The sequence below is a fragment of the Acinonyx jubatus genome, chromosome A1 (assembly GCF_027475565.1).
Source record: "Acinonyx jubatus isolate Ajub_Pintada_27869175 chromosome A1, VMU_Ajub_asm_v1.0, whole genome shotgun sequence".
In the NCBI taxonomy this organism is placed as follows: Eukaryota; Metazoa; Chordata; class Mammalia; order Carnivora; family Felidae; genus Acinonyx; species Acinonyx jubatus.
This window is the reverse complement of record NC_069380.1, coordinates 135,948,566-135,969,951: the sequence shown is the minus strand read 5'-3', so window position 1 is coordinate 135,969,951 and position 21,386 is coordinate 135,948,566. Positions and strand designations below refer to the sequence as shown.

Below are 21,386 nucleotides of genomic sequence, written 5' to 3'. Positions count from 1 at the left end.
TTGCATTGCTGGTAGGAATGCAAACTGGTGCAGCCACTCTGGAAAACGGTATGGAGGTTCCTCAAAAAACGGAAAATAACCCTAGGACCCAGCAATTGCACTACTAGGTATTTACCCAAGGGATACAAGTGTGCTGTTTTGAAGGGGCACATGCACCCCAACGTTTACAGCAGCACTATCAACAATAGCCAAAGTATGGAAAGAGCCCAAATGTCCACTGACGGATGAATGGATAAAGAAGATGTGGTGTATATGTATGTATGTATGTATGTACACACACACACACACACACACACACACACACACACACACACACACAATGGAGTATTACTCAGCAATCAAAAAGAATGAAATCTTGCCACTGGCAACTATGTGGATGGAACTAAAGGTATTATGCTAAGCAAAATTAGAGAAAGACAAATATCGTATGACTGCACTCATATGAGGAATTTAAGATACAAACAGATAAACATAAGAGAAGGTAAGCAGAAATAATATAAAAACAGGGAGGGGAACAAAACATAAGAGAGTCTTAAATATAGAGAAGAGAGGGTTGCTGGAGGGGTTGTAGGAGGGGGGATGGGCTAAATAGGTAAGAGGCATTAAGGAATCTACTCCTGAAATCATTGCTGCAGTATATGCTAACTAACTTGGATGTAAATTTAAAAAATAAATAAATAAATAAATATAAACTGTCCAAAGATAACAAAATACAGATTGGTAGAATGGATTAAAAAACATGACCTAACTATATGCTGTCTATAAGAAATTCACTTCATATATAACACCATAGATGGGGGAAAGTAAAAAAAAATAGAAAAAATATACCATATAAAATTAAAAAAAAAAAAAAAAAAAGATGGGCAACTGAGTGGCTCAGTGGCTTAAGCATCCAACTCTTGGTTTCGGCTCAGGTCATGATCTCACAGTTCATGAGTTCAAGCCCACGCTGGGCTCTAAACTGAAAGTGTGGAGTCAGCTTGGAATTCTCTCTCACCTCTCTGCCCCTTCCCCAGCTCATGCACACTCGCTCTTAAAATAAATAAACTTTAAAATAAAAAAATTAGGGCAGAATGACTGTCTTCTTGTTAGATAAAACCAGACTTCAGAAAGAAAATTACCAGGGTCAGAGGGGACATTGTGTCCATAGAAAAACCTGTACATGATTGTTCAAAGCACCTTTTTCTAATAGCCAAAAACTGGAAACAACTAAAGGTCCTATGATAGGTGAATGGTTAAAACAAATTTTAGTGCATCTATACCATGGAATACTACTATTTAACAACAAAAAGGAATAAACTATTCATACATGCAAGAACCTGGGTGGAACTCAAGAGAACTGTGCTGAATAAAAAAAAAAATCTGAAAAGGTTATGGTAGGATTCCAATGTTATTTAAAACATTCTTGAATTGACAGAATTATAGAAATGGAGAAAAGATTATTGGTTGCCAGAGGCTAAGGAGGGTGGTGATGGAAGAAAAGTGGCTGTAAAAGGGCAATCAGCACAAAAGACCAAAAGATCCTTGTGGTCATGGAAATGCTCAGACTGCATTAATGTCATCATCCCAGTCATGATACTGTATTTCTGCAAGAAGTTATGAGGAGAAAACAGGTGAAAGGCACACGAGACTGCTCTGTACTATCTTTGCAACTTGCTGTAAATTAATTCTTTCAAAATAAATTAGGATTCTCAGTATATTAGATGTTCAATGTTGAAACTATTCATAGAAACTTGGGATTAAGAAAAATTTAGACATTACCTGTTTACAATCTTTGTTCATTCAATCCATGATTTCTATATTATGGCCCCACACTGTTGGAGCAAAGCATGAGGCCAAAGCAGTATGAAAAAAAGAGCAGATAACTTAACCCACTAATCTTAAAAGACAGGTTTGGATAGTGGTGGTAGTGATTTTAAAAAAATATATTGGAATAATTAATTAATTGGAGGGCCACCTGGGTGGCTCAGTCAGCTAAGCATCCAACTCTTGATTTCTGCTCAGGTCATGATCTCATGGGTTGGAGCCACACATTCCAGCTCCCAGCTGGCAGTGTGGAGCCTGCTTGGGATTCTTTCTCTCCTATCTCTCTGCCCCTGCCCCCACACGCTCACTCTCTCTCTCTCTCTCAAAATAAAGAAACGTTAAAAAAGGTTAAAAAAAAGAAAAACTAAAGATGTAGTCCCTCAAAATAATTTAATTACACAGACCATTTAGAAACGGAACAGAAATTAAATGGTAATTTCCCTACCAAGACGACTAGACCATGGATGCTTTTTAAAGAAATCATTAAGAGTACCATAGGGCACCTGGCTGGCTCAGTCAGTAGGGCATGCAACTTTTGATCTCAGGGTCATGAGTTCAAGGCCCATGATGGGCATAGAGCCTACTTAAAAAACAAAACACAACAACAAAAAAAGACTAGCCATAAAAAAGTCATAAATAGGCCATAAATAAATAATAATAGGCTATAAATAAAACAACAAAAGAAAGCCTCTTCTCCCTGCTGACCACCACTGTAATGCTGCTCTCCAAAAGTAACCACAATTATGTGTCCAGTAATACATTCTTTAAAAAACGAAACAAAAAACACCCAAAGATATCTGCTCATTTATATTTTTAAAACAGCAGTTACTTAAAAATCATACTTGCTGCTTCTCTTTCCATATCAGCAGGCACAACAACCTAATTCTGTAACGTGTGACTATTAGAGTGAATGTTTAATAATTTATTTAACCAATCTCCATTTTGATAGATGTTTCCAGTTTTTTGTTAATATAAACAATGTTGGAATAAACATGTCTCTACTTCTCTCTCCCTCCCCCTCTACATACAGTAGTCCCCCTTATCCATGGAGGATACATTCCTACACCCCAGTGGATGCCTGAAACCAAGGACAGTAATGAACCCTATGTATACTAGGTTTTTCCCTATACATACATACCTATGATAAAGTTTAATTTATAAATTACATACAATAAGAGATTTTTTTTAGACACCATAACATTAACAACAATAACAAGAATTACAACATACTATAATAAAAGTTACGTGGATGTGCTCTCTCGCTCTCTCTCTAAATATCTTACTTTACTGTACTCAACTGTCTTCTTGTGATGATGTGACATAATAAAATACCTATATGATAAGATGACATGAGGTGAATGATGTAAGCACTGTGACGTAGTGTCAGGCTACTAATGACCTTCTAATGATATATCAGAAAGAGGATCATCTGCTTCTGAACCACAATCAACCGTAAGTAACTTAAATCATGGAAAGCGAAACAGCAGATGGTGGGGAGGGCTACTATATGCATATATCTTGACCAAGTACATATAAAACCCTAACAGTAAGTGGCAAGCAGTAGGAATGGGGAGTCAAAAAGAACATGCATTTCTTATTTGAGAAGATAGTGCCAAACTATCCGCAAGACAGACTGTACCAATTTACATTCCTGTTAATACAAGCAAACCAAAACTTTTGCCAATATGATAGATAAATAATTTTATTTTAATTTGCATCAGAATGAGACTACCATTCTGAGCAACATTTCTTATGGTTATTTACCACTTTTATTTCTTTTTATGGAAACAGCCTGTTTTTATCATAATGCCCCTTTCCTACTGAGATGCTTGCTCACCTTTAAAAATGATCTGTATAAGAATTGATGGTACAGTATTACATGATTCTTACTATGATGAAGTTAAAGCTCTGTTGCTGAATTCTGAATTCTAATAGAGAATTCAAACTCCAGGTGTCCTCAGCTGGAATTCTAATGTTATTATATACATGCTTACGTCTCCCTCTTCCTCAGCACATGAGGCTTTTCTAATCACATAGTGAATGTCATGAATGGTTTTAATTTGTGAGTTAGATATTTTCTAATTACCACAGTAAATGTTAAACTGGTTCCTTATTGATGAAATTAAAAATATTCAAGATACATGGATTGGTGTGCTTGTTATACTTGTTCATCCTTTTGAGAACGGTATGTAAGAATTCAGCAAGGTGTAGACTCCTTATTCTTAGAGATGATGACCGAGCTCAGTAGTATATAATCACCTTAGTTTCAGAATCCATGAACATTTATTGAAAATTCCCTGAGTATATATTACGAAATTGAAAGTAAAATTAAAATATTTATTAATTTAAAAATAGTGATAAAAGTATTGTGTTAAACATAAATATTTGTGAAAAATAAATTTATTTTTAAAATAAAAAAATGGGAAGAGCAGCATTGTTTAACATTTTTGAAAATCTTTTTAGTGTCGAGTTTAGAAGAGGACATGATTCTCACATATTTCTGCTTTCAATCTGTGAGACATTTTGTTTTGGTGGAAACATATAAAGAAAACATGACTTTATAACTCATCTCACTTATTAAACTGAAAAAAAAAGTAGTTTAAAATTTCTGCAGATACAGTAAAACCTTGGTTTGTGAGCATAATTCACTGCAGAAACACGTTTGTAATCCAAAGCACTTGTATATCAAAGCAAATTTCCCCATAAGAAATAATGGAAACTCAGATGATTCATTCCACAACCCAAAAATATTCATATAAAAATGACTGTAATATAATATAATAAATAAAATGCAAAATATAAAGAAAAAGAAACAAATTAATCTGTATTTACCTTTAAAAACCTTCATGGCTGGTTTGAGGGAGACAAGAGAGAGGAGGGTGATTGTGTAGGACGACTTTCAATAATATCACTAACGGAATCACTGTTATCTATTGGTTCAATGGAATCTTTTGCTGCATGGGGGCCATTATATATGCTCACAGGGATGCTGACTACAGTGCATATTAATAAACTCTTGTCATATACTGTACTTAATGTAACTGACAATAAGACAGTGGAGGGGAGGATCTGTATCTGCAGGCAGCCTAATCTAGAGTGAAGCAAAGCATCCCTAAGCTTATTCTTGTATGGAAAAGCAAAGGACTGTCCGTTGGTGCCTTGAAGTGACAAAAAATACACTAGGGCCAACTGTGAGCACCTTCCAACGTTCTGAAAAATCACTGATTTGTGCCAAACACCACAGCCTGAGACCAAGCATCTGAGAATGGGAGATGATCACCCACAATCCCGTAGTGAGAGAGACAGAGACAGAGACAGAGAGAGAAGAAGAAGAGAAGAACCACTGGCTCAGTTGTGATCACGTGACATTCAGCATCATGTACTACTCCTATTGCAAGACATTGCTTGTTTATCAAGTTAAAATTTATTAAAAATCTTTGCTTGTCTTGCAGAACACTTGCAGAACAAGTTACTCACAGTCCAAGGCTTTACTGTAATTTGGATATATATTTTTGGTACTAAATCACAGCATAAGAAGTGATGGTTTATTGAAATTCATTGCAGTGTGGAATCTGAAATAAAATCGGTTAACATTTAAAAAAAATGATCTGTATAGAAATTTTACAAAGGAAATTAATTAGCCCCTTGTTATATGTCTTACAAACATACTCTGCCAATTTATCTTTACTGGTTCATATTCTTCTAAAATTTTTTTGGTAATTAAAATTACAAAACATACTGTTTTGTTTTCTTTCAACACAAATTTATGAGTCATTTCTTATATGACATTAGACTTATGCATCCTTTTTATAAGTGCTTTTCTAATTCCAGACAAGTACTGACAACAGTTCAAAATTGGTTAACACTGATTATTACAGAACAGTATCAATTAGCTGAGATTTTAACCCTGGATGACACTAGAAATCTCTTTCTTTTTACTCTACATTTATCAACAAATCATAATCTTCTTATTTTAAAGTTGAAATAGACAGCAAAAATACTAATTTTATTTTAGTTAAGTTACATAAAACACAATGTTTCACAAAATATCTTTATCTTGGTATATACACCATTATGCTGTAAAAGATCAAAAGGTTTTTGGGCCAAAAAAAAGAGTAATTATGCAAGCAAGAACAATAAGCAAAGGAGACAGGCAGCTTGATCCTACTGCACTTAGCAACATGATCACTGTCTAATGAACAACTTGAAAAGTGTGTCTGTCTATACAATACTTATACCATTTGGTAAATCTACTCTCCCACTGTAACCACAAGGAGCTCCATTTAATGTCTTCTTTAATTACATATAAAGAAATATATTTAAATACGAAATATAAACAAACTTTCTTCAGAACAAAAAGCACAGAGAAGTACTAACCATGATTATTACTGCTATGTTTTCTAAAATGATAACCTCTAAACAAAACTCAAATACTTGAATAAAATTTTAATAATCAGGAACACATTTTTATTATTAATGCTTATTTTTGAGAGAGCATGAGCAAGAGGAGAATGGATAGAGAGAGGGTGAGGGAGAGAGAGCAACTAAAGCAGGCTCTGCACTGACAGCAGAGAGCCCCATGTGGGGCTCGAACTCAAGAACCATGAGATCATGACCTGAGCCAAAGTCAGACACTTAACCAACTGAGCTAGCCAGGTGCCCCAGGAATACACAATTAAGAGCATCACGTTTTAAAGTATGCAGATTTGAGATCTGGCATATTTCTCAAGAAAAAGCAATATGGTATGGTACCATTCAAATTTTTAAAATGTCCACTTTTCAAAGGTAGGTAGAACTACCTTTTATTTAATATAAAAGCATCTAGTAATATAAGGCCAAAATTTTATCTGTGACTTTAATAGTGAATTTACAATAAACTGGTTAGTATTTTTCTTAGAAAGATTTGTGAACAACTCAACCCAAATATGCTGGGTATTTCCTAATCAAAATAGCTAATTTACATGGTTTATATCAAAGTAAAATCTACTTACAAGTGAATCTGCATCAGGGCATTCCCTATTAAAATAAACAAAATATTATAAATACTTAATTATTACAACTATCCAATAATAACTGTATACTGAAAATGATCATCTTGGTATTTAAATGTAACTTTTATTTAAACTTAACAAAAATATTTAGAAAAAACCAAATCATGAAGATTAAAATATACTAAATGATTTTAAAATTCAAAAGAAAGCATTCCTATATCCATAATACATGACAAAATGAAACTCACACAGCTTACAATTATTTTAAAAACTTGTACTTCACAAGTACTTCTTTTGCATTAACACACACACAAATCTTATAAAGGAAGCTATAAGTCCTACAAGGATTTCTTAGTGGCTTTTAATTCTTTAGGCAGAGAAAGCTAAAAAAATTTCTAAGAGGAAAGCTCGACTTTTTATTTTTAAGTCTGTACTTGTATTAATTGGTAAATACTAGTAAATAACATTTTACAATATACTTCTGTTAAAACTTCAGTTTCATTTGAAGTACATTCCATAGCTAGCATATAAACAAAAGCCAAAAAAGCTATTTTTCTCCATATATGTTAAATGAGTAGCCAGACTTCCACTTGAAAAAGCTTTCTAGTCTACTAAGTTGTTGAAAATTGTTAATTTTATCACTTATTTAACTGATAAATATTAATTTGGACGTAAACTAGCAAAAATATATTTTATTTATTTTTTTAAGTGAGCGGGAAGCAAGAACTTTATCAGAGTATAAAATTAGAAAGTAAGAATAGTAAGAAAGCTCTCTTTACAGAGAGGGGCATTCGAAAGTGAATGCCCCCCTCCAAAAAGTATTTCATATGCAAAACCAAAACATAAAGAAGATCAACCTCAAATAATCAAATAAAGACTTAAACATATAAAATTAAAGACATTGAGGCCATGAAGAATACGGTTAGAAGAATTTCTGTGTACATATTCTAGATCAAATTCACAAAAATCAGAGTGCATACTGAAAACATATCTAGATTAGTTGCGTAATTCTTTGACTTTAGACAGTTAATGCACGCAGTATCAGAATCTGCCACTTTAACAACAGACTAAAAACATACACATTAGGTATACCTTGAGAGCCCAATGGACAATAAAAAGTACTAAATTAATAAACAGGATATGCAGGTCATCTCTATCTACCCAAAAACTAAGCACAAATAAAAATCTACAGAGTGAAGAATTCTGTTAGGGGAAGACAAAATGGAACAGACTGAAATAACGGAAAAAGAGGGAGATGACCACACTGCTCTTAATCCAAACTCCAGCACCAAAGCAGGTAAATGCAAACCTCTTGTGTCTTTATAGCCATTTAAATGTCACTTAAGATTGCCAATTTTGAAAAAAGAGCTCCCTTATTACTGATATATGAGGGGTATTTATCAAAAATCCTACTGCATACTCTGAGGAAATGTTCCAGAAAAGACAATATAATAATGAATTCAATTCCTCTACAGAATCATTTAAAATGTTAGAGCACTTCTACTTTCTTCTTTTTTTAAAGATAAAGTTTAAATATCAAAGTGTCAAAGTTCCAAACAGTTTATTCTCTGGCTTTAAGCCAGAACTGTCCAGTCTTTGTGGGAAAGCACTCATCTGTTTGCTTTCACAGTGGGCTGTAATGAGACCTGCAGATGAAGCCCCAGGAAGAGCAAGCTCTGAGCAGGACCCCTCTTCCACAATCACTGGCATTTCAAAAGCCTTCAGGCTGTTTAAGAAGCAGCACTGCCAAGAGCCTTGGGCATTTCAAACAAAGAGGTTTCTAATATTTCTCCTGCCTGGAAGTGTTGAAAGAAGACAATCATGATGCAGTTGTTTAAAGCACTGATTTTCTGCCCTAGTATTCTCAGTGGTGAAAAATATTCCAATATCCAAGTGGCCTAACGATGGTACTGGGAAATTACTGATCATGCAAAACAATTCTAAAAACACAGAATACACAAAAATATTATAAGCTCCCTGAATTACCAGCTGTGAAAACCACATATTATAAAAATAATTGAATTTAAAGCCTTTCTGTCTATAATATACTAACAAAGTGGCTACATTTCTAATTTCATGTACGAATCAACTGTTTAGACTTCCTTAAGTATTTCCAATGTTACAAAAATAGTTTTGATTCCATCTCCTTAGCAAAATACTCCCTTCATAAAGCTGAAAAGACATCTGCAGATGAGATGGTAACCACAGATATAAATCACTTCCCAATCAGTCTTAATTTGTTAACCAAGTGAAACTAAACTTGGGAGGGGGTTAGAAACAGACATTTAGAATGGTAGAAACTCAGATAAAATGAATTTAACTAGACAGGAGGTAAGAACAACCCAAAGCACAAATTGTTCTCTTACATTGAAAATATGAGTGGCGATGAAAGCTCTGCTAATTACTCTGGAGAAGCAGGGATTTTAAATAAATTTCAAGCCAGTGTTACTGGCTTAACAAATCATTTAAGACTTGATTAGCGTCTTGTCAATCTATATAGGTTGAATAATTACAGAAACAAAGATTCCTTTAATTCCAGTTTGTGTCTGGTAAATCATACCTCTTAAGAGCTTCTCAACCCCAGGTGTATATTAGGAATGACAGAGGCTGCTTCAAACCAAACTAAACAAAACAAAAATTATGCTGTGTCTCACACCCTGCAAATCTGTAATAATTGGTCTGAGGTGGGGCCTGGCATAGATATATTTATGTTAATTTTCCATGTGGTTCTAATGTGTAGCCAAGACAGAAAATTTCACTTACCCAATATCTGTTGAATTTACTATACGCTAATTATATATTCTTTGTATCCTAACTTAATTTTTTTTAAAGGTAAATCAGATTTATATTCCATCCTCTATCAAAAGCTGATGACCTAGCATAAATGTTTAAAACATGTTAGGGCTTTTGTTCTTCCCCATTTTCTGTTTACGTGTGCATATATCGCTATGAGCCTATATGTTTAGAGTTGTCTAGAAGGATTTTCATCAAATTGTTGACCATGGGTTTTTTCTTAGGCATTAAGATTTAGAAAAATTTTTAGTTTCCTTTGCACTTTTTTTAAAATATGCATGTATCATTTTGTAAAAAGAATGTCTTTAAAGTTTAAATTTCAAAACAGAGAAGCCTTTATCTTAATATTTTAAAATAGTAAGAAATCTAATACTTTTAACTTAACCCAAAGGAGCTAGCAAATGTATTCAGAAAAGTGTATTTTTTACACCTCAGACATACATACATTGAGTTATTTCTGAAGAAATTTTTCTTCTCACATTCAAAACAACAGTCATATTCTTAGTTACTTAATAACAAAGAATTGTGACAATATTTAATATACTTACACAGACTCTGCATCCTTTTCCTTTTTAATTATTCCTGGCAAACCAAAAGTCTTTCTTTTCCGTGGTTTTATACCTTAAAATAAATGTATATTGTCACAGAAACTTAACTGCTGCTGATAAATATATTACACTTGTATCCTGACACATAATTTGCTTATGTCAATACTAAATCTGGATGAAAGAAATAAAAGTATCAATTGGTAAACTCTAATGTTTAAGTCATAGTCATAGTCTGTTTAGATTTTTCTTATGTTAATTTAATAAAGATTTATCACTTGATTAATAAAATTCTCTTTTCCTCTAAGTCTCCCCTAAATTACCTCAGACAACATAAACATTTGGAGAATCTTAAAACTTCAAAGAAGGGACATTATTCACTATATTAGATTTTGTTATAAATCCAAGTCAAATCATGTTTCCTGTCTGGAAGATCAAAAAATACGAATGCGGTGTTTTAAATAAAAAGATGACACAACAGATCCATTAACAGTAAACACAGAAAACTTATGGCATTCTTTTACACACATATTATCTTTAATATAATGAATGTTGTAAGTTGATTGTACCATAAATGAGTATCATCTTTATTCTGCCTAATATGGCAGTTCTTCCTCCTCTTCCTTCATGACAAATTATTTCTTAGAAATCAGCCATACTATTAATTGTTGCTGGAATTCAGCACAAAGCTTAGCTGCTTACTCGGACAACTACAGAGCATACCTAAGATAACCTCTCACCATACAGATGAGGAAACTCAAGGGTATTTTTTGGTTTTGTTTTTTTATCTCAGTATTATCCAGCTACTAAATGCTATAGCCAGGATTAGAAACCAGCTGTTTTAGAACAAGGTACTTGCTTCCATGCAAAACTAAACCATACATTTGTACAGCATGTTATATCAAATACATTTTTTTCTCACAGAGTATTACTTACTATCCACATTTTACAATAAAGAAAGCTAAAGAACAGAGAACTTGCATAGTTACTGCTCTCAAACAGCTAGTAACTGTAAGAAATCTAGGCACGAGAGCCTGACTCCTCCAATGATAGCTTTACACACAACAGTAAACCTTTTCTCTGAATTCTCACATAAATGTTGAGAGAAAAATAAATAGAAAAGATTGCTTCCCAAATTATTTCTAGTAGTCACAAAGTACTTAAACAGGAAGGTAGGTGCCTGGCTGGTCCAGTCTGTGGAACATGTGACTCTAATCTTGGGGTTGTGAATTTGAGTCCCACATTGGGTGCAGAGATTACTTAAAAATAGAATATTTAAATAAACAAACATGAAGGGTTGTAGACCCTTTCTCCAAGTCACATCATCACTCCTCCTGAATGAGGGGAATATTAACATCAATATATAACCTTCATTAATTACTGAAATGTTTCTCACTTTAAAATAAATCTTATACATTAACGTGTAGCAAGGATTTTCATATTTATGACATGAGAATGTTTAAAGATGGATGTCAATAAAGAAAACAATCTCGATGTGTATTTGAAAATAAATACATGTTATATTTAATCTTTTAAGATATATATTCTAACACACTAATATTCCTTTGGGCAAACCTACTGTTTACTTATTAAGTAAAGATTAAAAATCTATAGGCCTTCAAACTACATTCAGATTTTTTATATCACTCCACAAACATACTGACATCAATGGATAATAGCCACTCTTTATTTGTTCAATAAACAGAAGATATTAGCTAGTTACCACACATTACAACTAGTCAACTTACCTTCAACTGCACTAGCAGGGTCACATTCTTCAAATTCAATAAGGCCTAAAACAAAACAAAACAGATGAACAGCTCTTAGTTTAAAAAAAAAAAAAAAAAAAAAAAAAAAATTTAAAGCTGATGGAAAACAATCAGATCAAATCACATTACATCTTTTTAATCGACTTGACATGTGTTCTAGTGTTATCTGATAGTGTTATTAAAATATCAATAATTTTAAAAACCAAATAACCCTAACACTGACAAAAACTGACACTAGTCTATTATTATGATCACAGTTAACTGAAAACCCTTTATATATGATACTGTAGAACTGGAGACACCTACTGTGTACTTTCTGTTTTCAAGGAGCTTGCAGGATACTAAAGAAAAAAATAAGCACAATAAAAGGCAGGTGCTGAATCCCTGGTTGTGTTCATGGGGAGGATGGGGGACCAATATAGTAAATACTACTAGAATGTCAGCTTGGGAACTTGTCCCTCTCGTAGACCACTGTGAACTGGCGAATAAACATAAATGCATTAATTACATCGTAGCTAAGTGGTGATCCTCTAACTGTAAAGCAGGTCAAGGAATCTGAACTTTTAGTTTGCAGGTAATGGGAAGAGTTTTCATGAGAGGTGATACATACATGCCCCTATAAAGTGGTCTTAAAAGAAAATTAGCACTGGTATGAGGGACAGACTACAGAAAGAGAGGAAGAAGATAAAATAGAAATCAGTTGAAAAACATTTTAAGTAGCTCTAAAATGACAGATCTGCTAAGACTAGCCTTAAATGTCATATAATAGATTTCATGTACATGGGATACTAAACTATTTAGGTAGTAAAGAAACTAGCAAAAGCATGAATCACTGTTCTGCTAAAATGTCCCCAAAAGTAAATATCAGACTAAAAAATATCTTCTATTAAACAGTCATTTTACCCCTGTTTTATAATACTTAAATTTATGCAAGTTCAGCATTTTTGTGAAATAAATTTTTATTAATAGTAATAGTTTCAACATGCTATTTCAAAAAATTTAAAAATCAGCCTTGGGGGCACCTGGGTGACTGAGTTAAGTGTCCAACTCTTGATTTCAGCTCAGGTCATGATCTCACGGTTTGCGAGATGGACCCCCACGTCGGCTCTGTGCTGACAGCTTGGGGCCTGTTTGGGATTCTCTCTCCTTTTCTCTCTGCCTCTCCCCTACTTGTTCTCACTCTCTCTCTTTTAAAACAAATAAACATAAAAAAATAAAAAAAATAAAAACAAAGCTTGAAGAGTGGAAAACAGAAGATTTCATTACTGGTTCTTCTGAGACATTAAGCTAAACTAAAACTATGAATAAGTTCATCATCAGAGTTCTCACTGATCGTCTAATTATAAAAGAAAGCCACTAATTAGTAAGAAATATTTCTCTACAAGAAAGAACATCTAAAAATATTGGTGGATCAGTCAGTTGAACGTCTGACCCTTAATTTCAGTTCAGGTCAAGATTCTAGGGTTGTGGGATCAAGCCCCACGTCAGGCTCCATGCTGAGCAGAGAGCCTACTTAGGGCTTGCGCTCTCTCTCTCTCTCTCTCTCTCTCTCTCTCTCTCTCTCTCTGTCCCTCTCTGACACTCATGTGCTCTCTCTCTAAAAACAAAACAAAAAAAAACAAAAACAAAAAAAACACAAACAATTGGCTAAAATGTCCTTCTTAACCCCAAATCTAAGATCTACTTCTTCAGTTCTGGTTTCTATTCAAATAGAGTACATTAACATTTAGTGATAAGCAAAATAACAACAACAACTGAAAAAAAAAACTCATAAAAGTGAGTTGATAAACAAGGTCCTGATTAATTAGTGATACCTTTCTAAGTATTCTTATAATACACATGTGACTAAAAAAAATAAAATACACTTACTACTTCCACCCCAAAAAGCCTTGAAATCAGAAAATGACCCAATTAAAAATTTAAAAGACTTCAAGTTCGGTTTGCAAATCTGGAAGCTAAAAATTCATTAAATGAAAGGGTAATGAACTCATTGTTAGAATTCTTTAGAGGCATGCATTAACAGTTTACAAAGAGATTAGAAATGAAAGATCAAGAAAGGTAAAGAATTTTAGTATGTGCGTCTAATAATTAACAACTACTTGGTGTAAAAGAATGAAAAATTTCCACCGAAATTACCAATAGTTTATTATGTATCATTAGCTTTATAACTTACTAATAAACCTTAAGAGACTATGACCACCTGTCAAATAAATCTGAGAGTTCCTACAGCTATACGTCGCATAATCTGTGCTCAGTAACTTTTCACATAATCTCAAATAATCAAGCTATGGGCTTAGAGAGGAAAAACAAAACATCAATGCCAAACAAACTGCAGGATTTTAAAATACATAAAAATAGAGTATCTAAGAAGACTTCTGTAACATCACCTTAGCAAATATATTATTCTTTTAAGATCTTTGGATGCCTTCATATATGTGAAAATACCAAAGGCATCTCTTAACTCTACAAAAATTCCCTCAAACAAAGTTCTACATTTTTTTCTCTCAAAATCTTTTTCCTATACCACACATAGCTCGATTGCTTTTCCCTTTCTCTTTTCTAAACATCCTCTTAAAATCTATTTGAAACAGGAAAATGTCCAATAAAAACAAACTATTCAAAATCACACTTTTGAAACCGAAGATGCCAGATCCTTTCAAACTGTAAAATATATATAAAAATTTTAAACTGAATACCTTCAGCACATAAGCTTTTCTATTAAAGACAGAAATATTAACAGTTTCTGGTATAATAAAACTAAATATGCCCTTTAAAAAGAAACATTAACTCATGCATGAAAAAGATTTCCAAATGGCATATGCTCCACACGCCACTTCCCATGGCAAAGCTTTGCGTGCCTGGCTCTGTGCCAGTTGACAGCTCAGCTGGATATCAGTGCACACTGTGACCCCCTTGCATCACGTCACTTCTGAAATGTTTCACAAGTAGAAAGTTTATTCAGCATCTTCCTCAAATGCAGTCCACTGCCCATCATTCTGCTATTTAATCCTAAGACAAGTTACTTTTTTTGACAGTCCCAAAGCCAGGGTAAGAGTCAGAAAGAATAGTTTGCTACAACTGGAATTTCAACTGTTTTAGGCTCAATTAATTCTGTTGTCAAAATAAATAACTGCTCTTAGCGCTCAGATTTTATACTGGGCCACAAGGGCAATTTAATTTGTATAAAAGCAAGAAAGACCATTTTGGCTCTGTCTCCTGATGCTCTTTTACACATTATATAAAAATGCCATCATGAGTTCAAAAAGCAGAAGAAATTAAAGGCAGACCTCCAAGAGGTCAACAATAAAGTAAAACAATTCTTACAGAGGACGCTTTCTTTAATCATCAGGTAGGAATAAATTATTGCTGAAAGAAAACAAAGAAAGAGAAAGAGAAAAAGAAAGAAAAAGAAAGAGAAAGAGAAAGAGTCAACAACGTAAAGAATTCTACTTTGAATCAAAACTTTTAGGAAATGCTACAGGAAGAAAGACAATTTAATAGCAATATTTAATCAACACATTCTGTGGTTGAAGTACAGTATTAAAAAATATAAAACATTTAATAGTTGCCATCATTGTGAATCAATTCTAAATCTCAGGCCACCAACAGGGCAAATCTGCAACTTAGTCTAGTTAAGAAGTGGCCTCAAAACTGAAATAGTAAGTCTGGGCCACGCAAATCAAGCCTATCTCTGTATTTACCCAACTTAAAGAACAGAACACTTGGTTCTAATTAAAAGCCAAAATAAAACATATGAACATGCCCAGATCCCAAAGTCTAACAAAAAGAATGGTGATAACTGGGGAGAGTGGAGGGGTGGGGGTAATGACACAGGAAAGAGGGAGGGAAGAAGCGGAGGAGAAGGGGGTAATGACTCATAACAATGGAAGTCAACGACTACATTTTCAAGCTTGCTCCTGGGCAACACAGCCACATTCCTGGGTGTCTGGGAGGGTGAACCAGGCAAGCTAACATGAAAAAGAACATCAAACTCCAGCCTGTAGTAATGAGCAAAGGGCATGCAGGCTCAAGTTCTGGTTTTGCCACTTGTTTGCTGGCTAATTACTTTAGTTACCTTCTCTACTTGAACCTAAGTCATATCATTTTTATAAATATGCTATGGCAGAAGAAAACCTTTTGCATACCTGCTTTCCCTTTCTCTACAAATACCCATACACACATACAATTCTTTCTTTTTTAGTTTGCTAAATCATTTGAAAGTAAGTTGCAACGTCAATGCTACTTCACTTCAGGGGTACTTATTTTAATAAAGGGCTTGAAGATAGAATTATCTCAATCCAAAGGTTCCAAATCCCAGTGCCTAGCTCAATCTCCTAGTGCAATGCTTCCTGCTTAAGAATCATCTGGAGAGGGGCGCCTGTATGGCTCAGTGCGTTAAGCATCAGACTTGAGCTCAGGTCATGATCTCACAGTTCATGAGTTCAAGCCCTGCATTGGGCTCTGTGCTGACAGCTCAGAGCCTAGAGCCTGTTTTGGATTCTGTCTCTCTCTCTCTCTCTCTCTCTCTCTCTCTCTCTGCCCTTCCCCTCTCATACTCTGTCTCTCTGTCTCTCAAAAATGAATAAACGTTAAAAAAAATTTTTTTTGAAGAATCATCTGGAGAGCTCATTAAACCACAAATCACTGGGCCCCAGCCCCAGAGTGTCCTATACAGAAGGTCTAGGTTGGTGATCAGGAATGTACATTTTTCACAAACTCTCAGGTGACTGCAGATGGTCCTGGAATCACACTTGGAGAACTACACTCTTAGGGAACTCCTGGGTCCACTGCCAGATACTCACTAATTCTAGATGGTACCTCTCCAATTTTACTCTACATACAAACTGCCTAGGTGTGAGAAGTGAGATGGTTCATTTTCAGGAAAACCAAACAAAAGCTGTGCTAATTAGCAATGGGTTTACAACCTATTGGAAATATGTACGAAGCCCCCTTGCCATGATGGAGTACCAAACCCTAAGACACTTCACTTCCTGGTTCTTCCTCCCCTCTCCATTTCGCAGGCTTATTTTTTGCAGGCTTTGCAATAAGCATGCACCAAAGAACTGAAGTCTCTGTGTCACCTCAAGGAATGTACATTTGTTCCAGTCAGATTACTTTTTCCCTTACATGAGCAAAGGCAACCTCCTGGTAAGGCTGTAACCTCTTAGTACTCAGTCAATGAGCAATCAGGGGAAGGACTTGCATACTATGAGATAAACTGCCTGCTGTAACTGCCCATCAGACACCCGCTCTTGCAAGAACGTTGAGTAAAGCCGAGTTTCACTGTGCTCCAAGTCTCCATCACTCCTTTGACCGGGTCAGTGGGCTTATTTCTCACACTACAATCTTATTAAAATACAGATTCTTAAAGGGGTGCCTGGCTGGCTCTGTAAGAAGAGCATGCTACTCTTGATCTCAGTTCAAGCCTCACATTGGGCAGTAGAGATTACTTAAATAATTTTTTAAATGCAGATTCTTAAAGCTAAATAAATACAAAAAATGCAGATTCTATTTCGGTAGGCCTAGGGTAGAGTTTGAGATCCTGCATTTATAACAAGCATCCAGTGATAAAATGCTCTAGTTACTAAACAATGGCTGTACCTAAGACTTAGATGAGGAGTTTTAAAATATAGTGGTACTGAGGAACCACCCTAGACCACTGCAGTCAGAATTTCTGGGACAGGGAACTGTCTGTACATTTTTAAAAAAAGAGACAGAGAGGCAGGGAGGGGGAGGAAGGGAAGAGAGAGCAAAAGAGAGGGAGAAAGAAAGAGAAAGGGAGGGAGAGAGAGAGGAAGGAAGGAATGGAGGAAGAAGAGAAGGGAAGAGAAATGAAAGGGAAAGAGAATAAAATTTCTACTGCTGATTCTTATATATATCCAAGGCTTGAGAATCAGTGATGAGGCAAACTTAGGAACCATGCTCTTAAATGAAAAAAGCAGGTTTTTCACTATGAAATTTCAGTCACTGTAAAACTTCAAAGTCCAAAATTTCATTTAGTTCTCCAAACAAAGAATCTTAAACACTGAAGTATAATCACCTACATCCAAAATCTGACACTACCTCTATACTTCCAGATTGAGTCATTTTTTCACCCTCTGTGATACTGATAAAACCTTACATGATTATACCCAATTCACTAAATCTCTTTTCCCTGGGAACTTCCCTCTTCACCACCAGTGGTGAAGAAGCCTGTTTATACTACGTGATCTAGTCAGAAATGACTAGATTAGAAAGATTACCTGGACCAGATTCTTTCTCCGAGAAATATGTAAAGAGAACAAAACCTGGGTTAATTCTGAGCTGTGGCTTCAATTAAAGAACCAGCAAAAATACCTAGAAATTACAGAGAGGTCACCTTATGTCCTATGCCTGGAAAAGCAAAGAAACCATTGTGCAATAATAATAATAATAATAATAATAATAATAAAGAAGTAGAAATAGATCAAATGAAGGAAAAATTATTCCTAGTATTACTACAGGTTTGAGTTTCCTTCTGCAGCCTGGCTACACTCCTGATTTTGGATCCTTGGGATATCTGTTTCTTTCTAATAAATCTCCTTTTAGTCCAAACTGGTTTAAGTTAGCTTCTTTTACATACTGCAGAAAAAGCTAAAACTCTGTTCTTGTTATTATGCACATGTAAAAATTATAATCAGCTTGCTTTACTTTTTTACCTCTATTTTGTTGCCTGTGTTATACATTTAACATTTTTAACGGCTACTTCAAATTAATGAAATAAGTTGTCCTTAGACAAAGCCTGCTCAAAACAGCTTAATTTTTACTTCGTAATTTAGGATTATTATTATGAGAATCGGTTACTATGCTGTGACATGACTGCAGATGTAGTTAGGGCAGGGTGTCAGAATAAATTTTTTCTGAAGAAGAGCAGAATCAGCTTTTGAAGAAAGATTATATACTATTGTGGGACACACAATTCTCATGAACTATATGACATACCCGCTACTATACTACACAGGAAGTATATTTTCTAACAATTCTGTAAAGAGTAAAACAGTAAATATATTAGATTTTGTGGGCCCTACGTCCTGTCACAACTACTGACCTCTGCTCCTGTGGTGCAAAAAGTACTATAGACAATACATAAGTAAACGTGACTGTTCAAAACAACTTGCATCAACAATGACATCTGAATTTTCTAATTTTTGTGTATCATAAAATACTACTTTTCTTTTGATTTTTTTTTCCCCAATCGTTAAAAAATGTAAACCCAGGGGCGCCTGGGTGGCTTAGTCAGTTAAGCATCGACTTCAGTTCAGGTCATAATTTCACAGTTCATGGATTCGAGCCCACGTCGGATTCTGCGGTGACAGCTCAGCCTGCTTCAGATTCTCCTCTCTCTCTGCCCCTCCCCCACTCGTGCTCAGTCTCTCTCTCTCAAAAATAAACAAACATTAATTAATTAAAATTGTAAACCCAGTCTTTGCTTGTAGGCCTCTACAAGCTGCTATAACCCAACTTAAAAATAAGCAGAGCTAAACTTGACTCAATGGCCATAGTTTGCTGATTCTTGCTCTAAAAAATATAGAAGAGGATCAGTATCAGGTTCCATGTACATCCCATAGGGCTGAGTTTTATGTCACTGCACTGAGTGACTAGGATACAACAGGTAAAGCTGTACTTCTTCACATATAACCTTTTCTATGTTACTTTTTTGGAGAGCTCTCCTCTTTTACTTTCTATTTGTGCTAATCTACATTATTCTCTTCCCTAATCATCATCCTGAAAGGTCAGCTGCTTTTGCTATCAAATAGAAAAACCAAGAAATCACAGCTGGTGTAGTTTATGAGTCTATGTCTCTTCTCGGCTTTTTAAATTTTGCTTTTGACACTAGAGTTTCTTCTCTGATTCAAAAAAAAAAACAAAACAAAACAAAACAAACTTTGGTAGGGAAGAGTGGTAGGAAGCTCTATTTGTGCATTTGACATTATTCCAAATCCTTGAAAGCTCTAGAAACATGATTTTAGATTTTTAAAAAATTATTTGTTTTACCCTATACTTCAAAATAATACACATAGGGGCACCTGGGTGGCTCAGTCAGTTAAGCGTCTGACTTCAGCTCAGGTCATGATCTCACAGCTCGTGAGTTTGAGCCCCGCATCGGGCTCTGTGCTGACAGCTTAAGAGCCTGGAGCCTGCTTCAAATCCTATGTCTCCCTCTCTCTCTCTGCTCCTCCCCTGCTCATGCTCTGTCTCTCCTGCAAAAATAAATAAAACATTAAAAATTTTTAAAAATAAAAAATAAAATAATACACATAATGTAGAAGCTAAAAATTTCCAAATATCCCATCAATTTCATTTAGGCAGTATGACCATAGGAATCTTAGTTTTCCTTTTTCCTTTGTGGCTGATTGTTTTTCATGTGTACCTTTCTCAAGATTTTCATATTTTTATCTTTAAACACAGTATAATTCCTGGAAGTCCTCAAATGAAAGCTATAAACCTATATTATCATATAATGAAAATACAGATAAGTTTTATTTAAACATATTATACACTGGCCTACCAACTTTTTAGGTATTTATCCTTTTGTTTCTTATAAAAAGAAACTTGTTTAACTTTTATGAATTATAAAAAGTATATAGCAAAATCAGCAGAATGACTGTAAAACAGGGAACTCCAAATATGGTTATAATCTCCTTTGGCAATTAAAACACATGAGAATTGACAGGAATACTAGGATGTTATTTGAACACAGAAAGATATTCACAGTTAGAAAACACCTGTTCATTCATAACCCTTTCAGACCACAGGTGCTTTGATATTCAAAGCATCTGCTTACAGTGGTGACTCCAATTCCAGAAAAGTCAAGCAGTATTACACTCAAAAAGTAATGATAGTAAGAGTAGAGAGGTTCCTCAAAAATTTAAAAATACAACTACCATATGATCCAGCAACTCCACTTCTGGATATTTATCTGAAGAAAACAAAATCACTATCTCAAAAAGATATCTACATGCCCAAGTTCACTGCAGCCTTATTTACAATAACCAAGATGGGGTAACAACCTAAGTGTCCACTGATGAATGAATGGATAAAGAAAATGTGTTGTATATATACAATGGAATATTATTCAGCCATTAAAAGAAAGAAAGAAACCCTGCCATCTGCAACAACATGAATGGACCTTGAGGATATTATGCTGAATGAAGTAAGTCAGAAAAAGACAAATACTACATGACCTCACTTATATGTGGAATCTAAAGAACACCCAACTCATAAATACAAATAAAAGATTGGTGGTTGCCAAAGGTAGGGGTTGGGAGTGAAGGGTAGGTGAAATGGTTAAAGATGGCAAAAGGTACAAACTTCTACTTACAAGATAAGTAAGTCCTGGAGATGTAATACACAGCATGATGACTATAGTTAACAACACTATGCTGTATATTTGAAAGCTGCTAAGAAAGAGTTCTTAAAAGTTCTCATTACAAGGGGTGGATGCTAATTAAACTTATTTGGTA

The 21,386-nt window shown here is 34.6% G+C and overlaps 1 protein-coding gene across 1 annotated transcript in view; it reads right to left on the bottom strand.

Moving 5' to 3' along the window:
* FCHO2 (FCH and mu domain containing endocytic adaptor 2) overlaps nt 1-21,386 on the bottom strand; it is a 120,864-nt gene that overhangs the window by 43,342 nt on the left and 56,136 nt on the right. The window contains 3 exon segments of the mRNA XM_027040156.2: nt 6,798-6,822; nt 10,139-10,211; nt 11,884-11,928. Coding sequence (XP_026895957.2) covers nt 6,798-6,822; nt 10,139-10,211; nt 11,884-11,928 — 143 coding nt within the window.